General features: G+C 35.2%; 1 protein-coding gene across 2 annotated transcripts in view; it reads right to left on the bottom strand.

Annotated features, from left to right (window-relative positions):
* The window catches only part of LOC147073179 (uncharacterized), a 33,672-nt gene extending 17,489 nt beyond the window's left edge, over window positions 1–16,183 (bottom strand). Inside the window, exons 1-4 of one of the 2 annotated variants that reach the window (XM_085945142.1) lie at window positions 15,956–16,183; window positions 13,676–13,792; window positions 8,135–8,382; window positions 3,237–3,383 (exon numbers count right to left, since the gene is read on the bottom strand). In XM_085945142.1, coding sequence (XP_085801268.1) covers window positions 3,237–3,383; window positions 8,135–8,382; window positions 13,676–13,792; window positions 15,956–16,095 — 652 coding nt within the window. In that variant the 5' untranslated portion in view covers window positions 16,096–16,183. Of the gene's footprint in view, window positions 1–3,236; window positions 3,384–4,557; window positions 4,878–8,134; window positions 8,383–13,675; window positions 13,793–15,955 lie in introns of those variants that run through there. The other variant, XM_085945143.1, reaches the window with a different exon arrangement.
* Between the last annotated feature and the right edge of the window lie 363 nt (window positions 16,184–16,546).

Below are 16,546 nucleotides of genomic sequence, written 5' to 3'. Positions count from 1 at the left end.
AATTGGAATCAGCTTGGAGAGGCCTTCATCCACCAGTGGATAGATTCAGTCTGATGATGATGATAGACCACATAAAAGGGGTGGGATTCGCGGAACACAATAAGCAGATGCTCACGGCACTGACCAGTTTGATAGTTCACGCTAGTGTAGTGTGTTTATAGGTTAAGTCATATAATTTTTAATTTAATGAAATTTGGTAATTTTTATTAAAACTGGCAATATTTGGTAGAACTACTTTCCGTAGGTACCTACTTGCGGTAGATAAAGTGTTAAAATACTATAGACAGTTAAAAAAAACTACATAAATTGTAAAGTGTAAATCCTACTCCCTAGTTGTATTATATATATTTTTTTAATGTCTGTTAGGCTATCATGTTTGTTTTTTTTAAGATACTTACATTCAATTGGGTTCAATGAAAATCTTTTACTATAATCCTTTCACTAAAAATAAAAACTTCGAGAAAGGTAAAATTGTATATTATTATTATCAAAAAATAGTCATTAGCAAGCCTGAAAATAAAATGTTTTATAAAAAGAAAAGATATGTTAGAGTAATAGTGTAATAAATATAAGCCTGTAACAAAATATTATCAATAATCGTGTCATAAATCAATACATAAAAAAAAATATTATAGCTATGATTTTTTTTTCAGAACCAACCTAATGCAGTGAATAAGATTTTTTATTAGTAATCTATCTATAATTCACAGGATTCTTTCATCAACCATAAATTGATTAAAAAAAAACACAAATTTCCAGAGGATAATTATCATGATAAAAGAAATGGAGAATTTTAGATAGATAATTTATTCAGTATGTTTTCTTTTCTCTTGAGACATTGAGTACTTAATTTCAAAACACATGGCATAGTTTTTTAGGACAGCTTTTTATTTTCAATACGATTGAATCAGAATTAGGCACCCAACATTTAGACAATTCCAGAGTTTATTAAACAGTCAAAAATGATTCATATTACAAAAACCGCAGAGATAGAATATAGTTTTGAATTGAGTGCAATATATTTAAATATAAATGGATAATGCACAAGTGTATGTATTTCCAGTTTTTAAGCACTGTCTGCATGAAAAATGGAAAGAAAACATAGATAGATGATATACACAATGAAAAAATAGACTGATTTGTATTATTAATCTCGTCTAATATTGTCTCAATTTATCGACACAGAAATTTTTTTGATTTCAAGCCACACCCTTCTCTATTCGCGCTTCATCTCATATTTTGGCGAGTGTGTTATTTTCATCAATCTCATCTAATATTTAAGCATCGGCCTATAGTGACGTGGGTCCCAGGTTCGAGTCCTGGGTCTGGCAAGTGCACATATTGTTTTTCAATTTGTGCATGAGTCAGAGTGTGGACCTAATAGATTGAGCAAATGGCTGACATCCATTTCTCGTAAAAACAAAAATCTGTTTATACAAACCTCCACTCTGTGGAGGCCCGTTAAAGTTCCCACCACCACCCGTCATATATGCACGGCCGCTTTCCATGACGCTTTAAACGTGTCTGAAAGAAGTGATTTTAAGTGCTCATTCTGTCACGAGACGGATGCTGCAACCATGCACCGTAGTGCTCAAAGAAGAAAGTTAAGAAAGATTTTTTTTTTGTTTTTTGGTCTGGCTCTAGGCCCATATGATCCTATTAGGATCGGACATGGTCAAAAGAAAGAAGAATATTGTCTCAATTTATTGACATAGAAATTTGTTTGATTTCAAGCCGCGCCCTTCTCTATCCGTGCCTTTCTCTATCCGCGCCTCATCTCATATTTTGGCGAGTGTGTTATTTTCTAGAAGTTCTATCTTGAAACTTCAGAGCCCTTCGAGGTATCGAGTAAAAACTCTACAAAATTAGCAACAATAGTGTATTCTATAAGTTGTGCAAGTTTCGTTTCAAGATCCAGTGGTATTGAGGATATAACCGAACAAACTGACAGACAGACACTCCAATTTTATTATTAAGATAGATTTGAATAAGACAATATTTTATTCGCACGTACAATATATTTACAGCATAATAGCGCCTGTGCACGTGCATGGATTTACTTGCACAAATAGTGTGTATTTTAAACTATCGCGATAATAACTGTTAACACATAAAAGTGCTGACTGTTTCGCCAATCTCATTCTACAAGAATAAGCGATTTGACATGTCGTGAAAATCGGTTAACTTCAAAATGAGTTTCTGCACGGTGTAGTTTCATTTTTTACCGGCAGGTTCACCACTGTCGTTCTACGATATCACACAATTAAATTATCGTGTGAAAATTCAGAAGCATCTGTACTTTTTTGATCCATGCATCTTGCAATTTGCACGTGCATTTTTTTGTTATGGCCGCGATAATACATACTGTCAGCAGTAAATCCTTGCACGTGTAAACAGGGTATATAAAGGTATGATGCAGATGGGCATAGTGTGTTATTCTTCAAATATTTTATTCAATAAATAATAATTATAATCGTTAAATTGTTAGTACAGCTATTAAAATATTTTTTTATACCAATTAAGAATGCCTTATTGAAGCAGACAAAACCAACCCTGATTGTTAACAAATTATATGGAATATGTATGTATTAAATATAGTATTTTAATCAATTCAATGACTTTCCACAAAGGATAGACAGTTAACACCATTACAGGGCATGACCCAATTTCAGTGAAAACTGGACGTACAACATTTGTGCATTAACTCATCAATTTTAAGAAAAGACAAAACTTTAAAGCTAATTGCTATCTCAAATAATTATGGATACCAAAATATACTAGATGTAATAAGTAAATTTAATATAAATACTCAATGCCAACAAAAAAGAAAACAGATATCTTCCATTTAAGCCAAAGCAATATTGTCATATATTATGCTCAACTGGGTTTACTGAATATTTAAATTTTAAAATAATATTCATACTTTCGATGTGAAACCATTGAAATGAGCATTCTATAAACTGCAACATTGAGTACTCGTACAGATGTTTTGAATTCACAGCGAACTCAGGATAGTAGGGCTCGTAACATCTGCAAAATGCTCCAGTCGATAGAATGCTAATATCTATAGCCGATTCGACATTCTTGCGTTGGCTCACACGGGAAGACGGTAATGCGGAACACAAAGACATGACATGAACAACATGACAGAATGAGCACAACAGTGGGCGTGTGGGATGGAGAGAAGCTAACGAGAAGTACGATGATATGGTGATGACGGAGGGCAGTAAACTTACGCAAGTACTGCTCCTCCTGTTGCTTGGTGAGCGTGGCCGGCAGGATGGTGGGCATGCCCGGGATGTACGTCTTGTCGTGCTCCGATCCAGCCCAGCGGGAACGCTTGCGCCGCGCCCGGCTCTCTTCTGCCGTCTCTTCGCCACTATCTGTAATGAAACATTTGGGACAAAATATGAGTGTGTGGTAAGCCATTTTCTGCTTATTCCAACATCTTCGATGTGCGGCAACAGTGTACGTGATTCTCATCATCAATGTAATCCATCGCACCTACACTTCCACTAAGGTTCTCACTAAAGTTACTCATCGGTTAAGTAGTCTCCATGACATATTTGAAAACGTAAAAGACAAAATAGCCAAAGTAAGTAACATGTATTAACGCTAATGCTTGTCTGCGATGCTTTAAGTTTACATGCATGATGGACTAAACTTAAGTGTCAACGGGCATTTTCTGTTTTACTATTTTTGAAATTTCTACAACTGCATGAGCGATGAAGGCCGGCTGATCAAAGCAATCCACTTTGTCAAGTAGTTGTGTGTACGAACTGCCTGTACGAGAGAGCAATAATTGTGTTCATTTCAGTTCAATCACTTTGGACGTTGATATATTCCAATTACGTGAGGTGAGTTTATGTGGATGACATTCAACTATATCATATATATTCAACATAAAACTATAGTAAACTGCCGATTATTCAGGCAAATAATCAGGAGGGGCGGCAGATATAACCAGAAATCACAGATAATCCGTGCAATTAATTTTCATTTCATTTTAAATTACCATTTAATACGTATTAAGAAAATTTCTAATTTTTGATTTTGAGAATCTGTTAAGGCTATACTTCAGCTGAGGCATGGTCTAAAAAGATTGTGACTAGGCGATGCGCGGATTGTGCAAATGACGCGAGCCGAATGAAATATAATTTGTTATAAAAATTCAACATGCACCCTTTTAATGTTGTTTATTATTGTATTCGTAATAATAATAGTATATTCATTGACATGTTTTCTTTTTCAAGTACATGCTGAACATTTTTTAGTCATCTTTACACGATTTAAGAATATATTCCTCCGACGCCATCACAAAACAAATTGACGTGTTCACACCTCGACTGACAAGTCTCCGATTGGCGACGACTGCGAAATTTCGTTCCACCTACTGTTGAAAATTATTTGCCGTTTCACATATGCATGCTCTTAAAGATTTTCTACAATTTTTTTTACTAGTAAATATTACCAAATGGTAGTACAACCTGTCAACATTCTCATACGTCTCCTCCGTCTCCCTCTCTCTCATTCGTTTACGTGTATGATATGTCTTACTGTCTTTTTTCCGGTGTTTCACACTCAACGCTTTGTCTGTGAGCTGCTGTATCAGCCTGGCCGAGTCTTTCTTGGTCTCCTGACTTGGCCGAGCACGCCATCGCTGAACTCGTTCATTCATCAAGCGACGACGCTTAGCTGATGGCTCTTCATCATCCATGTTTCTATTTTTGATTGATTGTGTATGTTACCCAAGGTTACAGTAGGTTACAAGACCCTACTCCTATAATAATTAACCCTAAATCTTTTATATAACACACTAATTTCTCAATACTCTAATCATTCACTATGCTATTACCGCACTGTAAGCATCTGTCAAGCTATAATGAGAGTATCATTAAATGATAAATTTTGTTTTCTTTCACGAACCAATTAAAATAAATTGTCTATTCAATTCTAAACTATCCTAAACACCAAACTATAAAATGTGCAGGAAAGCGAAATTTATAAATTACGAAACTATACTTAATTCGATTTTAATTATGTAATATCGAAATATTAAAAAAATATTTTTAGTGTTTCAAACTACAAATAATTTTGGGAAATTTTTTCCAATTTCAAATTCATGAAAAATTCAATACATTGGCAAGTAATGTCACTTAAACGTCGATGACATTGAGCTACTTTACAAGCTGCTAGTCGGCGAGTTTAAAAGCGGGTGAGTCAGCTAGTGTGATTGTGATGACACACAAAACTTTCCACTCGCTCAGAAGCCAGCGACTATTTTGACAGGACGTAGTTCGTTTTTTTACCAGGAGGTTGCCACTATCGCTCTACTGCGCAGACGCATATCGGCCCGCCAGCGTGTAGCATGTAAAATAGACCGGCTTTCAACTTTTCTCGGTAGATTGTTTACAATCTGCTTGTTAACTTGTTCGATGATGACACTGGGCGAGTTTACAAGCAGATTGTAAATTCGCCAACAAGCAGCTTGTAAAGTAACTCAATGTCATTGACCTATTAGAATACTTAAGGCTATACCTCAGTTGAGGCATGGTCTAAAAAGATTGTGGCTAGGCGATGCGCGGATTGCAGGTCGCGGGTGCAAATGACGCATGCCGAACGAAATATAATTTGTCATATAAATCCAACATGCGTCCATTTAATCTTCTGTTTATTGTTCTATTAGTAACAATAATAATATATTCATTGACATGTTTTCTTTTTCAAGTAAATGGGTAACGTTTTTAGTCATCTTTACACCATTTACACCCACGATGGCCGCGTGGCTTAAGCGCCGGTCTATAGTGTCAAGGGTCCCAGGTTCGAATCCTGGGTCTGGCAAGTACACATATTGTTTTTCAATTTGTGTATATGTAGTCAGAGTATGGACCTAATAGGTTGAAGTGGCTGACATCCATTTCTCGTAAAAATAAAATCTGTTAATACAAACCTCCACTTAGTGGAGGCCCATATGATCCTATTAGGATCGGAGATGGTCAAAAAAAAAAAAAACACCATTTAAGAATTAATACCCCCGTCGCCATCACGAAACAAATTGACGTATTCACACCTCGACGCTCACTCTCCGAATGCCAGCAAGTCCAAAATTTCGTCGCGCCTATAGTTGAAAATTATTTGCCGTTTCACTGAAGTATCGTCTTAAGAAGTGGCATGAAAATAATTGTTTCTTAATTCAATATAATCCTATACATTTAGGTTTATACAGAAATGTTTGAAATTGAGAATCGATTGATGTAAAAAACATATTTCGAAAAAGTAGTTTAGAATTGAATAGATGAAATGATTTTCCTGATTTTTCAAATTTAGAATGTAAATTTACACGTATTCTCCCACAGATAATTCTGAATAAGATAATATTAAAATCCCCATTGGTCGGTGCACTCTAATAAAGTCTGTTCCGTGTTGTGACAGAAGAAATCATTGATAATATATTCTTCTTTTTTTTAAATTTTCTTTTTAATTTATTCTCATCCTCTTCTGTTTCACTGACAGTGGAAACGATATCTGCATCACTTATAATAATATACGTTGCATGGATAAACTGTATTTTGTTTATCGAATTTGATTTCACTATTTCCTCCTCGCAATCAACCAATCACGGAAGAGGCAAGACGTCTGTTTATCAGTGCCAAATCTTTTCACAAAATATTACTAAATAAAAAGCCAGCACTCAGCAAAAGTAAATCATTACAATCAAAATCCGGCACAAAAGTAACGATAAAAAACTGCATTTAGTTTAGATTTAGTACACCAAAAACGATTTTTTGAGACATCTTAATGATTGCCTAAATTCTTACGTTTACACATTTACATTGATGGCGTATTACAATTCATTTCATGACTAGTGGACTGCCTTATATAAGATCTGTTTGCGAGAACCGGCATGCCGTACCAACTGAACAAATAATTCAAAATACTTGTAATTACATGGCCTAAAAAAATTCAATTACGAAAATGAAATGATCACATAAATATTTTGATGGAGAAAACACCTGAATAATCAAACACATAACGTTGATTTTAAAAGCATTTTAAGAGATTTAGGGTCGCAACACACACACATAGCTGTAAAATGAGGTAGTTCACGAAGAAAGAATCGTTTCATAATGTTGTTTTGTTCCTATTAACCAAGGCCTAAGCAAAATATTAACACAAGTACGAGTGAGACCGCATTCAGCATGCGTGTAATCTCCACGATATGCGTTAGATCAGAATTTCCCAAACATTTTTGTATCACCGGTTTTGAAGATAATCTTTTCAGCGACGCCTCTCAACTAATAATAAAATTGTATATGTGTAGCTGTCAGTATATTAGTGATCAAATATCTATTTTTTAATGTATCAAATTATTCAACCGCCAGCGACTCATATAACGGTAGACAAGTTTACTGTTTAGCTGAATCAGCAGATTGATTGATGATATGAAATACGGTGTCCCAATGGAAAATTAGTCGAATAATCCTTTCCCATAGTATCATATTATATTTGTAATAATAAATAAAATTCACAAGTCACTCGAATCTAAGTACCTGGCTCGTAATTATCTCAGTAGATAATATGTACTGTCATTGTATTTATACTATTGTACCGATCGTTACGCTGCAAATAAAACTCGCTTCTGCATACATCTTCGACTTCTTCATCATCATGCTCAACACCATAACCCACACATCGAACACCACAGTGGTAGCACCGACAGTGGTGACACCAACATATGTAATTTACAAATTTAAAAAAGCTGTACCTACATAAATTTGTATGAAAACTCCTAAGAAACATATCTATCAGAAAAAATCTCGAAAGAAATATGGCACATCTTGTGTCAGTAGTCAGATTCCGGAAAATGTGCTTTACCAATATACCCACATGTGGCCTCGCTAATTATGAATAAATTAACTAATTAATAGTCATCGAGCTGCAGCTTTACAAAATTCAATGATATTGGCGACTGGCTTTTGTGGTTTGGAATCAGGATTCAAATCACAAAACCCAGTTGACATGTTTTTTTTCAACATTTTTATATTCTACTCTAGTATCCTAATATTTTCCTATCTACAAAACGTAGGGCATTTCAAAGGTTCATGAATAAACGGTTATAGAAATATGATATTACCATGTGACCTCTCCTGCTGGGCTAGTTGATGGTTCATGGCGTCGAGATGCTGCTGAGCGGCACCCGCGGCAGAGATAGGAAGGGGGCCGGGAGCAGACATGCTATTGGAGAGGCCGGCAGCCGCAGCAGCTGCGGCGGCCGCCATCGCAGCCTGCGCCAGGCGGCTAGCCAATACTCCACTTGACGCGCGCACCGTGCTCGTTGTTGTCGTGCCCACCATCTGGTCCAACAGAGCAATTGATCCATCCCTGTACAGATAAGAATATATCATTAATTTCATTTATTATTGTTAAGTTTCCATGCCTTTCTCTCCCATCACACATTTTATTAAATTACGTCTTTCAGTAAACTCAGTCAAAGCTTACTAGAGAGTGTGGCGGCCACAGTCTTGGTATCACATCCAAATGTAGGGCTTCATGATACGCTTTATTAAAACCGAGTGTTATGTGGGGCGGGTTGGTTTGTAGGGTTCATGTTGTAAAGATAATAAATCGACCTCAAAATTAAATATGCAATTATTGTAAATATCAACATTCTCCAAAAAAAACTCTGAAAAGGATATCTGGCATATTTTTGATAAAATCTTGTAAATAATTACAAGGTTCGATTGATTTGTATTTTAAATAAAAACATCTGCGCCCAAACTTATCGATGATGTGATTTAAAATTTAAAAATATATGACAGAATTATTACAGGTGTTTTTATTGTCAACAAAAATTAAACACAGAGTACAAAATAAGATACAAGCATGTATTGTTGACGATGATGATGCATGATGATGTAAGTAATGTGATGATTTCCCCTTGAGTGTTCAAACCAATGATGTTGCATAGATGATATCGACGGTGTTTTGGCCAATTGATGTAACCCTCAAAATTGAAATTATTCAGGAGAGAGTAAAAACTGTTTTTATCGGAAATATTCTATTATGAGGTATATAAAAAAAATATAATTAATACGATTTTAATTATTGAAGTATTTATTATTTACTAAAACATATGTATTTTAAACCAGTTTTACATAAAAAATGTTTCAAATTAGAAAATGAGGGTTACATCAATTGGATGGTTCAGTTATTGTCAATATCTCATTTTGTTAGGAGATATCTTATGGGTTACATCATTTGACTTTATTTATCATAAACATAACATTTTGTTAAATATATTTTTAAATTACAAATAAAACAAATTTATAATTATTAACATATTTTTTAAATTGTTAAAAAGGAAGACAAATTCAAAAGAAATATAATTATGATATCTTAATAAAACAATAAGTCATATAGGTAGGTAGGTACCTTATAATTAAAAACTAATACTGTGTTTTTCTAAAAGTTTTAAACAAGAATTATGTTATAAAAAATAATGTATTATAGTTAAGTATCCATAGAATATAACATTATAAATTATTAGGTGGCTCATCTTCTTCGTCTGTTTCATTCAGTGTATCACCAACTGCACTGTGATGCCCCATTGTCAAATATTCTTCATGGTATCTAGATGGTATTATTTTATTTTGTACAAGTTTAGACAGATCTTTAAATTTGGCGGTTGAAATAGAAATTGGTGTTTCGTATAGGCATCACAATACGGTTGGCTCAGATATTCGTCGGGAAGACCTTCCTCTAGAAAATGTAAAGGTACTTTTCTCCGCATTAGGGTTCAATGAATAAGAAAAAAGCACGTGGTCAGAGTCTTTGGAGAACCAGGCCTTTTTAATATTTTTTAAACATTATTTTTTGATCTGCTTTATTTAATTTGGGGAGAATTGCATTCTGGAGACTTTCATAGTCTTTAAAGTCTCCATGGTCCATTGTAATTACGTTGAATAGGGGGTTGATTTTAGAATTACTTATTAGTGTTGGCCATTCAGATGAGGCCCAAATAACTTTATTCTTTAAATTATTTTCAATTGTTGCATGAATGGAGTCAACAGGCATATAAGTCTGTCCAGGTTCAAGGTATGTTATGCTGATATTTACAATATTTTTTGCTGTTCTTAAAAACCGAATGATACAGGCTAAAATTTGGTGATTTTTATTCTGCCCGGGGCATGAATCACAGTACAGCGACACCGTGCTCACTGAACCCCTTTCATCCACTATATTCAAATAGGTAGTTATTTAAAATTGTATAAATTTCATTGGTTCCCCTATGCCCATCCTGTTCTCCGCATAAAAAAACAATAACCATTTCTGGCCACACTTTCATAGAAAGTTTCATTAAAGACTGTGAATTTTCGTAAATAATAAAGTAGTATGTTTAAGACTTTTTGGAGATCAAAACACATAAAAAATGGATTTTCCTTGGCTAAATCTTGTTCCTTTCAGTCTATAGATTTCGAAAACTCGGCCTTTTTAAGATTTGTGCCTTTTGTAGAAATCATTTTCTACATTTGTCATATTCTCTTCAGCAATATTCTTTAGTTTTTCACATGTAATTACATTTGTCTTAGGATGGTGGGTACCTAAATTGTACTTTGTACGAAATACATCTTTGAACACTTTCTCAGACCATGTTATAAAATTGCGTATCTTACATTCGTCTTTGTATAACCTGTAAACAAATGATGTATTCTTCAATTCCGCATTTAAATATTTTCGTGTTGTGCTTGCTCTACAGTAGTGCGAAGGAACTGCTGGCAATTTTTGTATAAACATTTCAATGTCGTGCAAAACCTCTAAAGATGTTTTGTTTTTTGGAGTGTGTTTTTCACGACTATATCGTTTGGCTGTATGAAGTTCTGTTTTGTTTTGAATTGTGTAGAAAATCTTATTTTGGGATAAATTAAAGCTATACTTCAGCTGGGGCACTTTCTAAAACGATTGTGACGACGCGACGCGAAGATTGTGCAAACAACGCGTGCAGTTCAAAACATAATTTATGCAACATGCGTCCATTTAATGTTATGTGTATTGTTCTATTAGTAATAATAATAATATATTCATTGACATGTTTTCTGTTTCAAGTAAATGGGTAACGATTTTTAGTCATCTTTACACGATTTAAAAATTAATTCCCCCGTCGCCATCACATTGACGTGTTCACAGCTCGACTATCGCTCTCTGATTGGCAGCGAATCCAAAATTTCGTCGCACCTATAAGTTGAAAATTATTTTCCTTTTCAGTGAAGCATAAGAGTATTTAATAAAAATTCCTGGCAAACTTTTCGGGTAGCGTTATTAACTCATTCACTGCTGACTATATAATGAGATTTTAATTAGCACCTTTAAAATTCACGTTAATTACATCGATCGGCCGCCTAGTCATTACGCACATGTACGTCTTCAGCGTCCAAAGTATTAACAGGAACAAAATATTCTCTTTTTATACACCTTATACGTTTAATACACCTCCGATCACTTGACAAACCGCACGTGGCGAACAAACTTTCTGAATGAGTGAACAGGGCAAATGGTGTAACCAACATAGAATAGTGGCTTACATCAATTGTCTTATGAGAAAAAGTCTTTGCAGTGGGTTACACTATTCAGTTACATCAAGTGGCCGGGTCATAATTTTTATACCTAAAACCAATGTAAAATGATGTTTCCCTTCCAAAAAGTGGTAAATAATTTTTTTTAATTTCCAACATTTGGCCGGGACCTGCTCTGTCGTCTTTAAAATGAGATCCAATCATTAACTCATTTTCGTATAATTTGAGGGTTACATCAATTGGCCAAAACACCGTCGATATAGAAGACGGAACCTTCTGATGTTATCCTATTGAAAACTTTGATAGGAAATTCAATTTTTTAAAAATATATTCTTGATACCGCCACGTTTATACGTGTATGGAGGACCCCTTAAGGGCAAAGTACGAGCGAAGCTATGGATGCCACATTCATGTTTCTTATAGTCCGCCAAGCCAAAGTCCTTCTATCGCCGTTCTATGCATAAGATGCTTTTTATTAATTATCTATAAATATAAAAATTGCTAGATAGGGAGATAAAGGTTGGACCTACGGGATTGGTATGATCGAGACTCAAAGGAAATAACTTTAGTTTTAAATCGTATTTGTATTAAGATACCTAGTGTTGTTTTTTTTTGGGCTCAATCCCTCCGAAATCGCTGTAACTTTCAACTACCTGGCAAAAAGGTGACTTGGACGACCCTTTAGGTAAAACCCAAGTAAAGGCCCAAGCGTTCTGCCGCAGGCGAGAACGACAGAGAGGGATGAGCGTCCAGGGGTATATCGAGAGGGACAGCGATAAGGCTGGAACGGGGACATAACCAATCTGGCTGGCAGTTAGCCGAAGCCTCCGATACGCGACGGACTTCGTGTCACGTTGAATCTTAAATTTTAATTGTCACAGCCTACGGCGCCCATCATTAATAAATTTAGGACTGTTGAAAAATTATAAACCGTGTAAAACTTAATATTGTGTATCTGCGTGTTGTGTACGTACCTTTTTTTTTGTGAACTATAAGTTAAAAATAAAACTTTGTGCTACGAACAACGTGTGTTTCATTGTGAAGATCCACCATAATCAACTGTCTCGGCCTAACCTTACACTGAACGTGCTCTACCCAAACACAAAACCCAGCAACAATTGACCGCCCTAAACAATTTAAATCACTGAGCTAGTCGAAGGGTGGAAGCTGGTCGTGTGACTCACACAAATCGACCGACAGCACGCTAACCAGGGCTAATTGACGCCCGGTCAACCGGAGAGTTGAGCGCGGAGGTCGGATCGGGCTGTGCGCCCCCACCCCCTTCCCTACCCGGACTTCCGGGGTGTCATTATTATAGTTGCTAAGTGAATCAACAAACATTAATCTATGAAAAATAGTAACAGGGCCAGGCTCTCATTTTCAGATGCCAATTTATCAACACTTTTTTTTACATTTCATCAGGTCTTTTCTTAACGGTTTAATCACTTTGGCACGTTTCCGTTATTCTACTCGTTATTATATCCGAAAGGTGTTCTATACACTAAACGGTTATCGGCGGCTATCTCTAATCCGTAATATGGCGAAAATTTAGTCATGTCAGTCAAATTCGGATATGTTCGTGCTACCGAACCCAATAATTTTGTATTGACACGTCAGACATATCAACATAACCTACAATTTCATTAGTCATGTCATTGCGACTGCAACAAAACAGTCGGATCTTGTGTCTCAATTCTCAATATGTAAAATCAACATACTCTGTCTCGTTCTCAAAGTTAGCACGACCAAGAGAGGGGATGTTAAAAGATATCAGCTTTTGACTGTTTAGACGGTTAACTTTATTACATAATTAACTGCCAGAATACGTAAACTGATAAATGTGATATATTTATCACAATTAGCAAGCAATAAGCTCTTTTTTGATATTAAGTGATATGTCAGAATAAGCCTGCGTATGATTTGCGTCTGCGTTAAAACGTATTATTTATTACATTTCTTATATAGATAAAAAAGTTTTAAATTTATGATTTATCAAAAAAGAGTGAACTTTAAATAATATCGTAGAAAAAACTTTCTTACAGTACCCTCGTGTGGTGATCTATTAATTTCTCAGACATAACCTCACTATTAATAAAGTGGCTTACCGATCTTTGGACTTATTCCTCCCTTTACTTTTGCTCCGACTCCTGTGATCTCTCGATTTTCTATCTCGGTCCTTGCTCTTCCTGTCCTTGTCTCGACTACGGTGGCGGCTCCGATCCCTGTAATATAAAATTTATAATTCCTTTAAAATATGATCAAGAAATTGATAATGTATTCGGTACTCTAAATCGTCAAAAAATAGTTGTGAAACAGCCCGTAATTCACATTTTGTGTAGAAATCAAAATGAGCGGATGCTACACCAATTTATACAATGTACGACAGTTCAAAATTATTATTATCCAAATGTTTTTCATGAAAACTAAGCTAGGTGATTGAAGCGCAACAATGGCCGGTGGTGGTGGATCGATTTATCCATAAACAATCTTGCTCCAATGTCCTAACGCAACCGACTGAAGAAACTCAGAAATATATGAAAACCTACTGTATAGTGGGCTTTCGTTTGTTTATAGGTTACAGTAGATTTATTAAGGTCCTTTTAGGCGTCAGTTCTGTTGTCCGTTCAGTCGAGTTTTCTGTTTTGGTCCGTTCAGTTTTGAAACGACGGTGTATTTAAATGATCAGTATAGATGTCCGTTCAGTCTCAGTTGACAGCTCAATTGGGGAACGGTGATGTAGGTATGTTTACTTATTATTGAAGTATCCACTAAAAATTAATATTATTCTTATACTTAATAACTTTCTAAACACATTGGTTGGTATAATGCAGTGTCTATATTTGGAGAAATAATAACCGAAATTAGAAAAGTTGTATGAAAAATACGTCAACATAGTAAGGTACAAGTCGGTTATAGGGAAGCCAGGCGGGAACCGCGCTAATTGTCATAGCCGATTTTGGGCAAAATTCATGAATTCAAAAATGAAAACCTAAGCTAACCCAACCTAACAAATAATCCAGTATATCAGCTATTTTCAAAATGTGTTTGGCTTCCCCGTAACCGACTTGTACTGATACACCCCTGTTACAGGCGGGCTTCTCCCGGTGTAAAATAATCATTTAGTAGTCATAAGTCGAAACGTAACCCTGACCTCTAGAAACGGCTTCATAAAACATCTAATCTGATTCCTTGCTCAACTACGTAATTTTTTTATTCATAAGTAAAGGCCTTCGTCCGGTGTGTGAAAATCATATACTGGGCGGAGGTGTAATTAAGATAAATTTAATTTGACTTAAAAAAGTATAAATGATGATGGATGAGAGAGATAATTTTAAGACTAAATATAAGTATTCATATATAATAAATTTTGCCGTGCTTGCCGGCAACGTTCAAATTTCCACGCGCCTGAGCCGGGGTGGTCCTCGTGATTCGTCAAATCAAAAGCATCATACGATAAAATTTGGCCAATCACGAGAGTCCTTTTTGCTGGACGGCATGGGTTAGTGAGCGTCTGGTTTTCAAATCGTACGGACCTGACGACTACAACTGTAAAAATTCCAAATATATAAATATAATTTGTAAAACTAAAAATTAAGAAAATATAAGAAGACCACGTTACGAGCACGAAAGGCCGTGTTTTATTTACACTCCAATCGTTTAACTCTTTTTATTTTGTGAATCCAGGGTTCGATGGACACCTGAGCTAGCCGCTGGAACCCCGGGTATCTCAGTACCCATAGTAATTTACACGTCAATTTAACTGGCAACTCTAAAAACGGATACGAAAACTGATAGAAAACCCATTCTGGCTCGTCTCCGTTTCGGTTTCACTCGGCCGCTTCAGTTATGCATTTACACATCAGTTTAACTGAGAGCTCGACTAAAACGGAGGCTGATTGGACAGCAAAACTGATCGTTTAAAAGTACCTTTAATACTTGTGTAAGCATTGTTGTTTTAAATCTCATTTAGAAGATGGCATTGGATGAATTCCGAAGACTGCCATTGATTGTCTCATTTGGTTCGGACATCGATAGGTCAAATTGAATCGTGTTTATTATTGGCATTGTACTTAATATATTTTTTTATTTTTTGTTTTATATTACATAAACTGATCATTGTGATTTGTAATTTGTGAATTAAGAGCTGTTTTTCAAGGTTGCATCTTTATAATTATTTATCTGCGAATTTCCCATAATTCAAGGGTTATTTTTATCCCAATACAATTATTTTAGATAGCTCGTTTTGGTTTATAAAAAAATCAGTCTATTTGAGGTGAAAATTAAAATATAAATAATTATCGGATGCAACCAGTTTTTTTGAAAATCGCTGCCAATGATTAGGAAGTTAAAGGCGCAAGAAGATCCTTATAAAATCATTTTCAAACCTTTTCGATCGGTGACGATCACGGTCCCGGTCCCGATCCCTATCTCTATCTCTATCCCGGTCACGATCTCGGTCCCTGTCTCTGTCCTTATCACGATCTCGGTGACTTGAACGGCTTTTTTCACGATGTCTAGAACTCATGTTTATACCTTATTCAATATGTTTAATAAATATCGAATATAGAATAGAAACGATTTACGCTGCCTCTCACAAAATTGACAACAATAGTAAAATGGCGGCCTTATTATTTATAGTGTTGCCAGACTTAATTAGCTTTCAAAATCCATATAGGTGTTTCATTCTGAAATTGACGGCAAATCTTTCTCACTTACAATAGTAGGTATATTATATTTTTATGATAAGCTCAGATTAAATATTAAATAAAATTGAGAACGATAAAAATATTTTTGAGATTATTCGGTATATAGAAAAGGCTTTGATAATAAATGTCAAATTATTATGTTATTAATAAGTTGGTATTCATATTCGAGTGATTACCTACTGGTTTATAAAATTCTGACTTTGAGCCTGGTTTTGAAGAAAAAATCTCAACATAAAGCTTGCTCGAGCTCTGAACAAGTACCTAATAATT

The sequence above is a fragment of the Rhyacophila brunnea genome, unplaced genomic scaffold, assembly GCF_057557595.1.
Source record: "Rhyacophila brunnea isolate RB1 unplaced genomic scaffold, BYU_Rbru_1.0 scaffold_18, whole genome shotgun sequence".
NCBI classification, from domain to species: domain Eukaryota; kingdom Metazoa; phylum Arthropoda; class Insecta; order Trichoptera; family Rhyacophilidae; genus Rhyacophila; species Rhyacophila brunnea.
The sequence above is the reverse complement of the archived record's forward strand: the minus strand, read 5'-3'. Positions and strand labels throughout refer to the sequence as shown.